The sequence below is a fragment of the Equus caballus genome, chromosome 20 (genome assembly GCF_041296265.1).
Source record: "Equus caballus isolate H_3958 breed thoroughbred chromosome 20, TB-T2T, whole genome shotgun sequence".
Classification (NCBI taxonomy): Eukaryota; Metazoa; Chordata; class Mammalia; order Perissodactyla; family Equidae; genus Equus; species Equus caballus.
This window is the reverse complement of record NC_091703.1, coordinates 66,878,076-66,894,858: the sequence shown is the minus strand read 5'-3', so window position 1 is coordinate 66,894,858 and position 16,783 is coordinate 66,878,076. Positions and strand designations below refer to the sequence as shown.

Below are 16,783 nucleotides of genomic sequence, written 5' to 3'. Positions count from 1 at the left end.
AAACGACGAAATTCCAGGGAGGCCTGACCAAAGCCTTTCCTTGCTCCTGCCACTATTAAAACAGACATGGAACCCCTGACGGGGCCTTTGGAAGCAAAATCAAACACTTTATGATCTGTGTAAAAGGAATATTACAAGAGGAGGCTGAAAGACACAGGGCGATGTCTGCCTCTCACAGTTCTGCATAACGATTCCTGAACGGAGAACTGGACTCGCTGCTTTTCATTAACTTTCTATAAAGCTGTGGCTTTCCACTGAGTTTCCCATTTTGGGTAGTGCTGAACCAAATCATCTACTTACAGCCTCTGAATCTTAACAATGTGGATAATTCAGTTAAGAAAGGCTGTTGTCTAAATTGCCAGTCCTAAAATGATATTTACATATAACTCTAGATATAGAATTATTTATAAGTGCTAAGAATAGTTCTGGCTGTAGACTTTTTAAAAAATTACCATTCACTTTTACTTTATTTTTAAATAGGAAAAACCTTGAAAGACATTAAAAAAAATAACCTTGGCACATGCTACGAAATATACTCGTGCAAGGATCGAAACTATAGCTTTGAGAAGTGTGCAGATACATTATTGCTGCACAGGAGTAAGCTGGCCTCCATCTGCTGACATTCAAACTTTTCTTTAACTAAAGAACTTTAAAACACTCTAACATTTTACTGAACACATATGAAAGGATTTTAAAAAATTCCTCTTACACTTTTTAAAGCAAAGACACATTTAATTCCAAGTAATTTCTTATAGAATTTCACGTAATTAAAAAAATATATATATGAATATGCCACAAACAGATGGAAGGACATAACACAGCCAAATTTAATTTTCAATGGTAGCTAATTGGCAGGAACTATAGAATACCACCAGCACAGTGAAGATAGATGCAAGTAATAGAGGATGCAGGAGAGGTTTAAGTGTCACAAAGAAAGGATTAAAAATATGGCGCCATAATGAGTGAAAGCATTGAGTGCTCAGCAAGGCACAACACCACACCAACACCCGGAGGCAGGACATGAATGCTGGGCTGGACACTGAGTAGCGACCTTGTCAGAAGCGGAGAAGGTGGTGCTGAGCCTCCGGGGGCAAGCTGGTGGCTAGAACACAGTGCTCTGACACTAGAGTGCTCACTCGACCTGGAGCGAGTGGGATGTTTTCCCCTAAGGACTGGATGATCAGTCGCTCTCGGGGCTGCGTATCCCCTTCTAGAAAGACATGGTGGAAGAACCCTAAAACATTAGGGCCAAAAAAGACCTTCAGTCAGCAGGTTCACATTAACTCTGATACCAGCACGTCTGTCCAAGGAAAACCTAGTCACACACACAACACGGCGATTTTAAAGCCAGAAGAAAACCCATCGCGTAATTACCCAGATGGAATTCAAACCAAACTGACAAGTTACGGCAAAGGTGTGTGCCGTGTGGTTTTTCCAGGCCTCATCTGGACTCCTCCAACGTGAGAAACCTCCTGTAGGCTGCTCAAGGCAGAGACCCTCCCTTGTCTTTGTTCTGAGCTGTGTCTCCAGCGCCTACAACACGGCTGCCGGGGACAAGGCTCACTGACGTCACCGTGACCAAGGGAGTGGCCATACCAGATGACAAACGCAAGGGCACCCCACGCACAGCCTTCAGGAAGAAAGGGTGCCCTGTGGGACTCTGTGCGTACGTTACAACGTCCATGACTGTCCTCTGCAATGAGGAGGCCCGTTCCAAACAGGTGCCAAAGGGAGATGTCCTCTGAGGTGAATTTACACAAGAAATTAAAATACGATGAGATGAAGGAAGCTTCCTCCTCAAACTGACCAAATGCAAGTGGCTGTTATGTGATATAAACCTGTCTACTAAGATACAAAAATATCTGAAAAGATATTTGTCCACGTATTGACAGTTATCTCAAAATGGTGTTCAAAATTATTATAAAGCCAATTTATGAATTAAGGATTAAGAATTAAAAACTGACGTTTATATATATATATATATATATATATATATATAAAAGTTTGTTTAAAACAGATACGTGCTTTTGCCTTTTTCATCATTTTTTGTATTTTTTTAAAAAGGCACATTTAAAATACCTAAAATGTATTATTTTTTTACATTGCGACAGAAGCAATCAAATCACATCTCGTCCTTTTAAAAAGGGTGCTGCAAAATTCCCTTATCAGACGAGTGAAAGTGTGAGAGCAGAGAACACATACTGAGCACTGGAGGTGCACTCACTGGGGAGTGCTTTGTTCACTCGTACTTGGATTGACAAGTTTTCTTCTAAGTAAAATGATTTTCACAGCTGTAAATATTTTGACTCAGGGCATCTCCTCTATTTCAAAACAACAAAATGGGAAAATGTCAGGTTCTGGAGAACAAAAACGCACAACTTAGGTGTTCAATAAATGTGCATTCTATCTTCCTGAGCTGTTGACTAATGCTTTCTCAGACACTAATGCAGATCCCGAAACCAGGACTCTCACCTTGATTTCCAAATTAAAGGAAAAAAGAACTGACAGTAGTTATGATTGTCAATATATCTACATATTAAAAGTGTCCATTTGTACTGAACTGACTTTTCACATTCACTCAACTCCAGAATTAATTCATTTGGGAAGGGCTGCATAATCAATCTTTCCCAATGACCGAGAATGAGTTGTTCCCTATTAGTCTTTAAAAGCCATTATCAGGAGAATAAACTTCAAGCAATTCTTGTTCAAAATACACTTTCTAAGTGGGGTTTGAAAATTGAATAATACAGTTTTCACCCTAATACTACTGAGAAATTTTGCAGATTTTACAATTTCACTGAAATCTTACTTCATTCCTTAACACGATTCATAAGCACTGAAAGGACTACTTAAACATAACCTGAAAGGTGAATAACTTAGGTGGCCCTCATGCGGCACCACACTAAATGACAAAAATATAAAAAGCAACTTTAGGGACAAATAAATGTCATTCTGGGTGAACATAACACAGATGGAGCGTATGTGACAGCGTCCCCAGCTCCCGAGCCACAGGCTTGCAGTACGCCAAGCAGCTTGTAGTGTTTGAGGTTAATCATTAGCATCAGACCTGTTTTTTCTTTGACATGAAGTGAAAGCCCCTCAGTAACGCAACAGTTCCTGCCACGAGCTCAATTGTAACAAGTGTGAAAGCACAGACTCAACGGGGGCACAGAAGTCCTCCGCCTGAGGGAGAGTGAGGAGTGTGCCAGGAGGCGGAATGACAGGAGGGACACTGAGGAGGGCGGAAATGCAGAAGGTGAAGGCGGAAGAGCAGCTTCTAGAGAGGAGAGATGATGGAGCCCAGTACAAGACGAAAGAGAACTGATGGAGAGATGCTGAGGCGCAGGAGTGGAATGTGGAGAGAGTCCAGGCTGCCGAGCTTTGATCTTTCCAATGAAATGGGATGTGCTAAGAGTGTAGGGATGTAAGAAGGAAGGAGATGAAGAACAAGCATTTCAGAGAATGAAAAAGGGGATGAGGGAAGGGTAAGCAGAATGATGCAACCACTCTTCTTACTGAGTACCAGTCTGAGGGCCATCTGTACCTGCCGGGCATGGAGTGTAGGTGTACACGTGTGTGCACACATGCATATACACATGTGCATATGTGTGAAGACACACACTTTTTTTTTGTATTCTCACAACAGCTTTGAGAGGTGTTACTGTTCCTACTTTATGTATAGAAAACTGAGGACCATAGACGGACTTGCAAAAAGCCACAGAGCTAACAAGTGGTCACGGCAGGACCCACACAGATCTGCCAGGCACCATCACCTGCTCCCTGTGCTGCCTGCTGAGACGGGATCTGCTTCCAGATCATGAGATGAAAATGGCACATCCTTGGATGTATTATTAATCTTGTAAAACAAAATATAGACATATGTCCAAGTATCACATTGTTTGGCAAGATTTAACAGAATTGTCTTCAGAGTTTGTAGAAAATAAATATAAGGAAAACGGCATTTAATCAACACCCACTCTGACATGTATATCTATAAATATCTCATATTTTTTAAACAAAAAAAGGCTTCAAGAGCCACATTCTAATTCAGAGCTAAGCATGTCTGAATCCAGTTCACCATCTTCAAACACGTATCTAAATATTTACCACCGAGTCCAGCCCACGCCTACTCTCTCACCTAAGACTAGTGTATTCACTTGAACTTAAGTAAAACACATTTCTCACCAAAACCTTAGGTTGTCAGTCAGACATTCTTATTGCTGCAAATGGACTTGCAGTAAATTGCTTCTATTGCAGCTTAAAAATATGATTTTGGTGTTTTTTTATGACTTGTTCAAGGATAGACAAGCGAGTGGGACTTAAGCTCAACTGCTGTAATGGCCGGTACAGGCCTGCACAGCTCCCCAGTAGCACCAGCACAACACAAAACGCATGCACCGATTCTCAACACTAGTCCTGACAGAACCTCCCCACTTAGGGTGTGAGTGCAGGCTCCACCAGAAGACCAGTCCCTGGAGCTGCACGCAGAACGTGCCAGCAGTGGGGGCTGACTCCATGGAGGGGGACGGGTGGGACCTCACTTTACTGAAGAGCCTCCCCAGACAATCCGAGGCCTGCTTCCCACAGCTCGGCACAGAGTCAGAAAGCCTTCCCCCTGTCTTCCAGTTATGACTGGTCACCAAATCTTCCAAAGTATTTTCCTTCAAGGCCATTCCTCATAAGGCCAAATTGGCTGAGGCCATCAAAGGGCCTTCAAAATTATGATCATCGCACAGCAGATTTTGTCAGAAGCCAACGCTTGACTGTGCATCTGACTCCTGTGGGGAAGCTGTTAGCCCCCAAGGCCAAGAATCAGTGTCCACAGCATTCATTCTGTGACCTCAACTCCCCTGTGGTCAGATGTCAGCTCAAGTACCTTCTAAAGAAATGACAGGGCACAGAGACCTAGAACATCCAGCCAGCTCCCCTTCTGTAACTAGCTATTCAACAACTCCCTTAAAAACTAGGCATAAACTAGGTAGTTTATACTCTAATGAAAATCCATCAAGAGCTTTAATTATAACCAAATCTACACATCTGAAAGGTCTGAGTTTTTTATATTACAACCCACAAGCAAAGTAAGTAAAGGCAAGAGTAACATGAATGTGGGCCTTCAGCAGCAAATGTTTGAGGTGGGAGTCAATGGAACCCCTCTCTTCCTCGTGGAGCGAGCATTTGTGTTTATCTACAGGCATCTCCAGTGTTGCAGAGAAAGATGCCCACATACCACTCATCTGGAGTTAAGTACCTTCTGTTGACTCTAGACACCTAAGGTTTTGTAAAGCAGTATCCTATTATCAAAAAAACCTAGTTTAATCATGTATCCTAAATGCGAAACTGCACATAGTAATCACTCAATTAGTAACTGACTAATGAATTAGAGAAGGCTGAATGGAATAAAAGAATACTACTTTGAGGAAAAATTTCAATCATGTCAAAATAATGGAAATCGGGTGTGCATGAGGCACAGGGGCTGTGAAGGCTGGAGATTAAAAACTTGCCTAAGGAACTTAAGTCATTTACAAGCTAGTAGAGAAAACAGTTAGCTGAGTTGATATAAAAGAATATGTAAATAGAAATAATCAGTATTGTTTCATTACAGGCTGGCTATCTGTCTATCGGTCTATGCATCCATCTATGCACCCATCCATCCATCCATCCATCCATCCATCCGTCTATCCATCCGTCCATCCATCTGTCCATCCATCTAAATTGCTAGAACTCTGTGCTTCATTTCTTTCCTCAAAATCCAAATCCTTTGTAAAACTGAATCTCATCTCAACACTCTTTTGAGTTCCCTGAATCCTTGTTCCACTGTAAATTAAGTTCCCTAAATAGTCAGTATCTCCACAGACCAATAGCCAGGAATGAATTCCCTCTTCCCTAACCCACATCCCTTGATGTGACTCACACCTACTCATTTTTCTGATCTTAAGTCAGGGGTAACATCCTCTGGAAAGCTTTCCCTTTTTGCTGCTCACTATCTCATTCCTTGAACTTAGCTCAAAGCTTGCCATATATTTGTTAATTGAATGAATTGCTGAATGTGCAGATTCTATCTTGACCAAGCCTATGGTGACAGCCTAGCTGGTGTCTTGCATCTACCCTTGGTTCTTTCAATCTATCTTCCAAATGTTCTCAAAGTGATCTACAACTTTGGAACTCAAAACCAGTCATCGTCTCCCATGTCTGGAGCCCCTCAACGGCGCATGGACAAACCAACCAGAAGCTGACATTCTGTGGTGTGATCCACAAGGTCATGCATAACAACGCCTCTAAGGACTTCTCCAGTTCTATTTTCAGATCTCTCTCCCAAGTCCTGAGTCCCATTCTCCCTCCCAATATGGGGATGGATTCCCAAAACTCAAGAGGGTACTTCAAGCCTCATGTTTTCCCATGTCATTCCCCTGTCATGGAATGGTCTACTCTTCACGTCTACTTTCATATATCTGGACTTAGCTCCAGTGACACCTGTTTATGAAATATCTCCCAACTCATCAGCATCCCCAACCCCTGGTCCTCCCTGAACCATGTGCATGCCTCTAGTGATTATACAGCACTGTGACCCTGGGAGGCCCTTGTTCATTTATATCTGTGGCCCCTACCTTCTCTCAATAACTTTTGGATGAATGAATATGTCAATTGGATTTTAGGTATTTTTTTTTAGCTCTGTAAAAAGTATGTCAATATCTTCCAACTAAAAATACTCAAAAAACTTGTGGAATTGGAAATTGCAAACCAAAGGTCAGTAATCCCTTGGAGTTAATTTTACATTAACTCAGCAAATATCTTTGCTTGCAATATACAATTAGAATCTCAGCTTATCCAATTGCAGAAAAGATATTTTTTAAATGATGACATCATTCAGATAAATAACAGACTCTCAAAATATCTGCATATTCCAGGTACTGTATTCATTGGTAACATTTAAATGACCTCAGAAACAAAATATTAATGTATGTGTGCAGGAATGAGTGTGGGTTTAATGTCCTTTAGTAGTCACAATGATCTCTAAGAGAAACACGAGGTCTGTCTTAAACTCTAAGATTTAGGGGCTGCCTTCAAATTACCCTTCTCTTGTTCTTTGAATGAGGCTATTCCTACAGAGGAGATTTATTCACACGAATGTCTCTAAACATCACAATCTGTGCATAAGGACTGCTCATGTGAAAAGCAAGAGAAGGCATCCTGCACACACCAGAGGAAGAGAAGACGGCCGCCCGTCACAGTTCCCAGCCTACCTTTCTGCATCAGAGGTGGTGCCTTTCCTAGTCTGTTTTTGGATGCTAGATCTTTCAGACTTTCTGGAGTGCCTGTGGAATGAAATGTTAAAGAAATACAAAATATATGATGAATAAAGCTACAGGAATATCATACAATGATAAAAGCAATAGGCATGAAAAATGGCAACTATCTTACCTAAATGGTTTTTGTCAGTCAGTACGTTTTAAAATAAAAAAAAATAAATAAAAACAAAAATCAGAACCGGTGCCATGTGGAAGACACAAGTTGCCCAACAGGAGACACAGAAGCTGACATCCTATTGGTCTAGACAGGTAAGCCCATCACAAAGCTTCAGTGCGGATCCCTGCTGAAGACCTGCCTTCCCTAATGAGGGAGGAAACCCCACCATGGGACATGGGGATGACAGATGTGATGGCAGGAATGGTGTGGGTGCTGAAAGACCACTGAGGGGGAAGTGCTGTCTACTTTTACACGTTGAAATTTGGTGCTACAAAGACTTTTTGCCTGTTTTATTCCCTAAATATATTATGAAGAAAAGAAAAAAAAATGCTATAGTGGAATATGTTAGACCTAAGTATTTTAAATAAACTATTAAAATTATTTTTTAGATTATCATAAAGATGATTTTATAATCATGTAGCATCTTAAAAAGCTAATTATATATCACAAATAAAAACACTAGTAATTCCGCCTGTCACTCTATGTTCTAAAAGTACATATGTACACCGGACACTTGGAAGGTGAGAGGCCTCTTCCCACAGAAATGACGTCCACAGAGAGAGCTCACCTCCCAAGGCAGCTAACACACAACCTGATCACCCACGATGTATCTGGACCACTATATATTCGAAATAAACATAAAATATTGTGGTCAAGAAACTCACACATAAAAAAACAGAGAAACCACAAAAACGAATGTGCATTTTTATCTTGATAACTGGTTGTCAACAATTTATGCTTATTTTTCTTTCCTGATATCCCTTCCTTCCAACAATGTTAAGGAGACAACTGTCTTCTTGAAATTGAGACATAACTAACACCTAACACTTTATTAGTTTCAGATGTACAACATGGTGGTGTGAGGTTTGTGTAAGTGAGAAATGACCACCAAAATAAGTCTAGTTAGCATCCACCACCACACACTGTCGGAATTTTTTTCATGTGATAAGAATTTTTAGCATCTACTCCCTTTTACGTGCTGATGCCGGACGCCCTGTCTGAGTGTCCAGCACGTGCCGCCCGCCAGGCACCAGGCACACGTGCAGGAACCAAGTCCACCTCCACCGAGCGTGCAGGCTCTGGGGCTCTTCATCTCTCCCTATCTCTCTCACCATGGCCAAAAGCTAGGTTTTACTATCATATAACTAACATACAACACTACTTTGTCCCTCAAATTCAGAATCTGGGTTTCAGTGCTGTGTTCTTCTGCCATTTGTCACTCTGACTCTCACTTCTGAGGAGGTGGGAATAAGGAGGGAGACCACTTTCCTTCTCTAGCTGGAAAAGACCCTAACAGGCCGTGAGGGAGGCACTGACTTATTTACCCTTTGTGACAATCCTTTGAAAAGGTGCCCTCTTCGTTTTACAGATGAAGGAACAGGCTCAGGGCCAGGCTCCTCGGTTGGTCAGCAGCAGCGCTGGGATAGAATGGAGTCTGTCTGGCTCCTAACCTGTTCCTGCCCCACCATCCAGCAGACAGGTGGAGCCAGTGATTCTGACCCACGCCCTGTGGATGCACCTTGCTCAAGAAGGGAAGGACCATGACGTCTGGGGCAGGCCTGGGGGACCACTGAGAGACAGTCGCTCTCTGATACTGAGGGACCGCTCTTATCCACTTTGTTGATGGCGTGGTCAGGACTGGGGGTTGCAGGCTGTGGAGGTTGAAGAGCACACAGCACATGGCTGGAACCAGTGGGGGGTGGGGCGTGAGGAAGGGAGGCTGGTTCCTGAGCAAGGGGGAGAAAGGCACAGACGCGGCAGGAGATGCTGAAGGAAGGGGAGGGGAGAGGCAGAGTGAGACAGGCCTCAGGTCCCGTGTGTATCTGAGCTGCAAGTACAAAGTGGTCTACCATTATGGGAGATTTATGCTGAGTCCCAGGAATAGGCAAGGAACTGTGGGGACAAACGCTCCTTTTGTCATCTTCAGCAGAGCGAGAGCCAAATGAGAGCACAGGGTTTTAGGCCAATTCATGAAACTCACTGTTATTAAGGGTTTTCGCTCATTCATTCATTCATTCAGCAAATATTTGTTGAGCTGTATATATGCCAGGCACTGTTTCAGGTGCTTGGAATACGATTGTGAATAAAACAGACAAAGAGTTCTGCCTTCAAGCAATTTGCATTTTATTGGTAGAAGGCAGACCATAAGCACCAAAAAAGCCTCAAAAAAGTGAATTGCATAGTATACTAGAAGGCGATAATGCTAAAAACAACCACAAAAAGTGAACCAGGGCAGGGAGAATCCGAAACGGGGCGGGGTGGGGCAGGTGTAGCCTGCAATCTGCAGTAGGATGCTCAGGGAAGGCCTCATGGAGTCGGTGACATTTTAGCAAAGACATAAGACAAGGGAGTGGGCCATGTGTCTACATAAGGAAAACACGTCCCAGAAGAAAGAGCTGTCAAACGCACAGGCCCAGGGCAGCTGGGCAACTGGGACTTCGTTTGAACATTAAAATGATACACACTTCGTTGTAATAATTCAGCATAAAGCAGGCATATTGAAGAAAATAGAAAATTCTGTCTTTCCTATTCCAAGCCCTAAGTTACAGCTATGAATACACTGTGTGTTTTAAACACAGCTGTTTCTTGGAATAAATAGAGGCCTGTGCCATGTAAACTACGAAAGGTTAGAACCATCGATCTACGTTCATGTACTACACTACTGATGCTATTGATCACGTAACCGTAAAATGGATCACAGCAAATGAGCAGCCTTCGACCCCACGCCATTCTATCCACATTCCTCGTGGTCAGCAACTGTGTCTGTTTGGGTTGTCACCATAAAACATCACGCCCAGCACACAGTAACTACCCAATAAGTGTTTGTTGAATGGACAGTTAAAAAAAGTAATATTTTGAGAATTATACTGGAATTTGAGACACTAAAAGTTACAAAAACTAAAAAACTAGGGCTATAAAATTCAGTTAACATCAAATCAAATAAATTTAGAAATAAAACTTTGTCCTATTTTCTGGGAGTCAGTAAAATATAAACTACCACAAGTAAGAAATGCCCTCTGATTATTGCCTTACACGTAACGAAGTCTCAGTCATTATTATTGGCCCAAGCTATGTTTATCACGATGCGACGAGGCAGCTAGATTCAATTTTAGTGTCTTAACGGGCATAGAATTCAGTTAATCCATCTACAGCCACCTAACTTTATAGATGAGGAAACTGAGTCCCAGAAGGTTTAAGAAACTCTTCCAAGGTAACATGAGCCTTAATTAATGGCGAGGACACCGCCATCCTGGCCCCTTGTCCTTGGGTTCTGTGCCCGCTCTGCCATCCAGTGACTTTGAATGACCTGATGTTTATCAGATGGCTCCCTGGGCAGAAGCAAACAAAATCGTTAAAGTGTTTTCATCGTTATCTTATTTATTTTGTGTTTTTAACATGCTTTTGTTTTACTAAAATTTTTATCATTATTTTATTATTCAGAAAGAATGTTTCTTTGGTTTAGATATGCAAGAACCAGGAATCCTGAGTTTTTCCTTTACTTCACAACTCAATAGTTGTATAATTTTGGTCTTATGCTTGCTGGTGCACAGGACACAAACGAAATTCTTTAAAAGCTATTATGTTCAAATGTAAGGTACAACAATTAATTTATTACCAAATTGATATAAGAGTAATAATCAAGAAAGTGGGGATGTTCCTAAATAAATCTAAATTTGAAGTCCTGCTTTTAATTATTATTCTCTCTGTACTCATTTAAGTGTGAAGATTCATAAAATGTACTAATGAGAAGAAAGTAATTGTTAAAATCTATTTCTGTGCTTTCTTTTTCCTCTTCAATAGCTAAATTCAATTAGAGCACTTCCCCGAAGACATCGGTAAATAGAGCTTTTCTGAAGACATTACAATTCCATTAAAGGGTAAAACTAATATACTAATAAAATAGTAATATCATTTAAGACTATTTGTATGATAAAATGAAAATATAAGATGTTCTACTTTGGGAGAATTTAATAAAAATCTACCACATGTTTTAATTTAGTTAAAATTAATAGTGATATCATAAGAATATATTTATAGATATTCTGGCTTCCTACCTAGATGGCTTACTCTCTTGAAATGCAAATCTCTATCATCTTATTTCCTCATAAGTTTGAGGAGAAAAAATTAAATTTGAATAGAATCTACCTAAATAAGAAATGTTCATATGCAGTGAGGGAGAATGCATGCAATTAAGACACATTTGCCCTTTTGTATATTATTGATATTTATGTATATGACTGCAGTCATTAAATAGACTCACTAAGAATTTTAGTACATGGGTACATTTCCTTCACTCAAATAAAGGATGCTTTTGAAAAGCACAGATAAATGATGTTACGAGGCAAACAAAATTGATTAGCCATGTCCTGAGTTTATAAGTGGTTCCACACCAACGTTTCATTTACCTGGCAGCCACCATGAATTCTGGAAGTGAAAAAGCACGTCGCTTCTTTATTCTAGAAATATTTCCAATGGAGAAAGAAGATTTACTCACTTTGAATCAAAAGAAACCATTTGATATTCTTGGTTACAGATTCTTACAGGCAAATAGCTGCTACCAAGAGACAAGTGTGGGAAACTATACAAATCTGGTTATTTGCAAAATAAATTAGAGCAACTTCAGCAGAATGACTCAGGAATTAATCTTAAACACAGTGGGGATGCTTTACTTGTTCCGATAAATTAGGTCTGGAAAACAGGGTTATTTTATCAAATATTTTCAGTATTTATCTGTCACACACGAATGAACTGCATCATTTATCTTGATGCAAAAACATTCTCAATCAAAACACTAGAGTCAGTAACTTCAAGCTAATGAAGTGTTAAAATAAATCTCAAAATGTACCAAATAAAAATATGTTCTATCACCTCACTTAGAATGATCACTACCAAAAATTTTTAAAAGTTAAAAAAGAATATATTGCATTTTCTTGAAAAAACATTTACCAAAAATAGTTTAAAGTTGAATTAGATGATAATAATAATAATAATCACACTTAAAGATGATTGACTCCATCGTGAGCACAAGACTCAGAGCCTTCGTGATCTGGGGCATATGAAAACACAGTTTTTTGTAACATGCTACTCACAAATTTTGGTTAATTTGAAGCCATAAGTAGATCTAAATTTTATTAAGATTCATAAACAGAGTTATGTACCTCCAGGGTCATAAACATTACTATTTCTATAGTAAAATATTTCCATTTAGATAGAGGTGCTTTGTTGGTGGAATGATGATTCTTAAAAGTACCAATATTTTTAGCAATAAAATTGCAAGAAAAATTTCACTACAATTTTAAAGTCAGAAACATTTCCCGTGGTATCAAATTTATGTATTTTTCCCTCATCATTATTTTAAATAGCCTACAACTTATACAAAATATTCCTAGATCTAGACAAACATACTTTCATGTTAATTCTAAATAGACCTACTGTACAACTTGAGATGACATCAAGATTGCTTACTGTTGAAATTAAACTATAGAGGAATGGCACATTAAAAATTGTATCATTAAAGTTATATGATTTTAGAATATTTTCCTAGTGACCAGTGAGTGGGACAAAAGTCATCTGATGCCCAAATCCTTATGAACACTCACTGTCTCTCAATCTGATGCTGTGTTCACTTCACCTGCAAAATGGTAGAAACTTCTGAATGCAGAAATAAAGCTGATAAGAGGCAAAATGTGTGCTGCCAAGTGGGAGACATGGTTACTTGTGAGTTTAGCATCATTTGATGCAGTAATTTCTCTCTCATTTTTATGGGCACATATTATTCCCATATATTGATTGATTGATTGATTGATTTTCTGAGGAAGTCTGGCCCTGAGCTAATATCTGTGCCCATCCTCCTCTATTTTGTGTGTGGGACGCCACCACAGCACAGCTTGATGAGCGGTGTGTAGGCCTGTGCTCAGGATTCAAAGCCACAAACTCGAGCCACTAAAGCGGAATGCGCACACTTAACCACTATGCCATCAGCTGGCCCCTATTCCTATATTTTAATAAAAATTTACTGTAAATAATATTCTGCTCCCTACAGTAATAAATCATAGTATCAAGACACTTGAAATATACTTCTTTTGGTTGAACATAGAACTTATTTACAAATAAGTCATAATAAAAAAGTAAAAAGCGTGTTCATAATTCTGTATTAATAAGAATTTCCTTTAATCACCTCATCTAAAAGGATCATTTCCTAAAATCTACCCTTAAAGTTATAGATACGAAATGAAATCAAATAACATCATTAATTCATATGTCATTAAATGACAATTGATTTTCAAATAACCTTCATCTCATTTATCTACGAACTGAAACTATTTGGATTTCTGTTTTGCTTAATCTATGCCCAGACACACTTACATTTATATTCATTACAAAATCACCCTACTTAATTTTCCTGTACTGAAACAGTCATTACAGAAGGCAAAATCCACTGGCTCATTTGTTTTGGAATAAATTCAAAGCTTTCCAGAATGGTCTTTTATGAAAGGAAATGCTAAGTTCCCTGACAGCCAGGACTGTGCCTGTCAAATACTGCTGTGGCTCTGGTCTTTAGAATGGTGCGCACAGTAGGGGCACAATAAATACGTGTTGAATGAATGAATAACCATGTGATCATGGATTTATTTATTTATTTATTTATTTATTGAGGAAGTTTAGCCCTGAGCTAACTACTGCCAATCCTCCTCTTTTTGCTGAGGAAGGCTGGCCCTGAGCTAACATCTGTACCTATCTTCCTCTACTTTATATGTGGGACGCCTACCACAGCATGGCTTGCCAAGCAATGCCGTGTCCGCACCGGGATCTGAACCAGTGAACCCCGGGCCACCGAAGCAGAATGTGTGAACCTAACCAATGCGCCACCGGTCCAGCCACCTCATTGTGGTCATGAGTTTTTATCTAATTTACACAATTATTTTATATTCTTATTGGAAAAGACTTTAAATTTTTAATAATTTTTATATTGAAGATTTTCCTAATTTTTCTAGTCCCTGAAATTCTATCCCAGAAATCAGACAGTAGCAGAAAGAATTAGTTTTAAGTTCCAAATATGTAAGTCATATTAAGAGGTAAATGTCTTAAAGACTAAAACAAGATAAAATATTCTTAAAGCCATCATGAAATATCAGCCTGTGGCCTTTTCCAACATTGGTAAAATGACTTCCTTTTTCTGAGTGATGGGTGTTTAGCTTTTCTTTCAAATTGAAATCCTGAAGATATGAGACGATTTACAGATACAGAAAATAAATTACGTCTCTCTTAAGTGAGGGCACAGTTCCTGCACTGCACACACTAAGAAAGGGGTATGTAAGACCCGCATGCTGGCAAAACGGGGTGTTCTGTTTCTGAGATGCTGCATATTCTCATCTACTTAATAAATATTAGCGACGTGTTCACTGAATTTCTGCTTACACTAGAAGAGAAGCATCCAAAACACCCAATAACCTTCTGTGACCAGTATCTACAGATAAGGACCTTATACAAGAAACACCACCCAGCAGGAGAATGACTCAGCACAGCTGTGAAGGACACAGTGTGGACGGTGTGCATGTGGTGCTTCTGACAGAGCGACTCGAAGTGGATTCAGAGCACTGATGCTATTTCTAAAAACCTACCTTGTGGACTGACCCTAGCTCTGGACAAAACCAGGTTTAAAAACACAGTATTCATAAAATTTATGAGAACCAGGTGTTCTACTTTAAATCAGACATTTTTAAATTTACCCCAAAGCCTAAACTTCCTTATTAACTATGTAATAACAAGAAAAGAAGAGGATAACCGAGACCAACCCATCAAGGCTCCGGCATAGATTTTAAAACATTTTAAAGCACCTGAGACTTTTTACTGGTTCACATGTAAACAAAAGCAGTAGTTAAATCTGCTTCTAGAAAGTGACAACCTGATGCCAATGCTCGCTAAATGCAACTGCCTCGCGGGTCCAATGGGGTCTGAACCGCGCCGTGAGCGCTGTCCTCGTTTCAGGGACCATTCGGAGGCGCTCTATTGGCACTGGCTGATGGAGCCACCGCAGGGCTGGCTCAGGCTCCGGAAGGACGCCTCAGGGCCCACCTGCCCCCGGGCCTCCACCGGTGCCTACAGTGGTGCCTCTGGAAGCCACGTGTCTGTGAGGAAGAGGCGACTAGTACCTGTCATTCTCCGGAGACGCGTGCTGGATTTGAATCCTGGGGCTAGGAGGCAGTCTCCTATCTAGGGAGGGGGACCATCTACCCCTGTTTGCCCAACGAACAAGACAGGAAAAAACAAGACATTTAGTAACTCTTAAAATAAAAGCATACATGGAACAACAGGACTGGAACAGCACCCAAAAAGGCAAAGTCTAGACTCTTTCTCCACAATTCACTCTTCATTTTCAAAAGACTTAGAAAGATAAATTATCGTATTGTAAGAAAATAAAACCTGTAACCTTATAAGTGAATAGAGAAACAATTTATTTGAGAAGATGTCTGAAATCTGTTAAGTGTAATTTTGTTATTTTAAATGTGCGTGCTGTGTATACACGTCTATACACACACAACTATGTATATAACTTCAGGTTTAAAAAGATGCATCCTTAAGAATCCGGCTTATGTTTGAATAAAACAGGTTTAATAAGCTACCAATTCTTATTTGATTGCAAGCCTTGAAAGTACTGGATAAAGTAGCAAAGGTGAGGTGTGTGAAATTAATAAAAAGCAGAAACACAGTTTAAATGGAAGAAATAAAAGTGCTCCTTAGTGTGAAAACTGACATAAAAGAAAGAATTCATGGGAATTCTCCCAGTGAAGTCCTAACAAGTGTTCTTGGGGAAAACTTCAGGGCTTACTGTGAGTAAAAATACTGATGGATAAAAATGGGAGATACAGGTCAATGTGACAGTAAGATGGCACTACCTTTAAAAAACTCCTCATCTTTACAGGCAAAAGTATTTCTCAATTGGTTAAACCGTGGTTTTTTACTCCAGCATTTACAACAACACTTTTTTTGATTAAAATTTAAATAAACGTTTGAAACTTGGATCATTCTTTTGTTAAACTATCTTGAAAGTCTGTGTAATTTGTACACAAATTACAAACATCCAGTCGAAGACTGAAAAGAGGCACAAAGGGACTGAAGAGGCCAGATTAGGAAACTTTTAGAATTAGATATAAACATTTGAAGTGGGATAAAATCTCTGGACACTGGCTTCCTCATACACAACACAGGATAACTGAGTGTCTTTCAGGACTCATCGAGCTGTAAGAGTTCATTATCATCCAAAGGAGACTAGTCCTAATGTTAAAAAAAAAGCCATCTTTTTGCCATTATTACTTGG

At 39.8% G+C, this 16,783-nt stretch overlaps 1 protein-coding gene across 50 annotated transcripts in view; it reads right to left on the bottom strand.

Annotated features, from left to right (window-relative positions):
- Window positions 1–16,783, bottom strand: part of RIMS1 (regulating synaptic membrane exocytosis 1) — a 418,194-nt gene that overhangs the window by 94,543 nt on the left and 306,868 nt on the right. For 16 of the 50 annotated variants that reach the window (XM_070244809.1, XM_070244810.1, XM_023625175.2 and 13 more), the window contains one exon: window positions 7,242–7,313. The exons of 17 other annotated variants lie outside the window; for them this stretch is intronic. In XM_070244809.1, the coding sequence (XP_070100910.1) occupies window positions 7,242–7,313 (72 nt within the window). Of the gene's footprint in view, window positions 1–1,051; window positions 1,235–7,241; window positions 7,314–15,617; window positions 15,702–16,783 lie in introns of all 50 variants that reach the window. 17 more of the 50 variants (XM_023625170.2, XM_023625199.2, XM_023625174.2 and 14 more) reach the window with 3 other exon arrangements.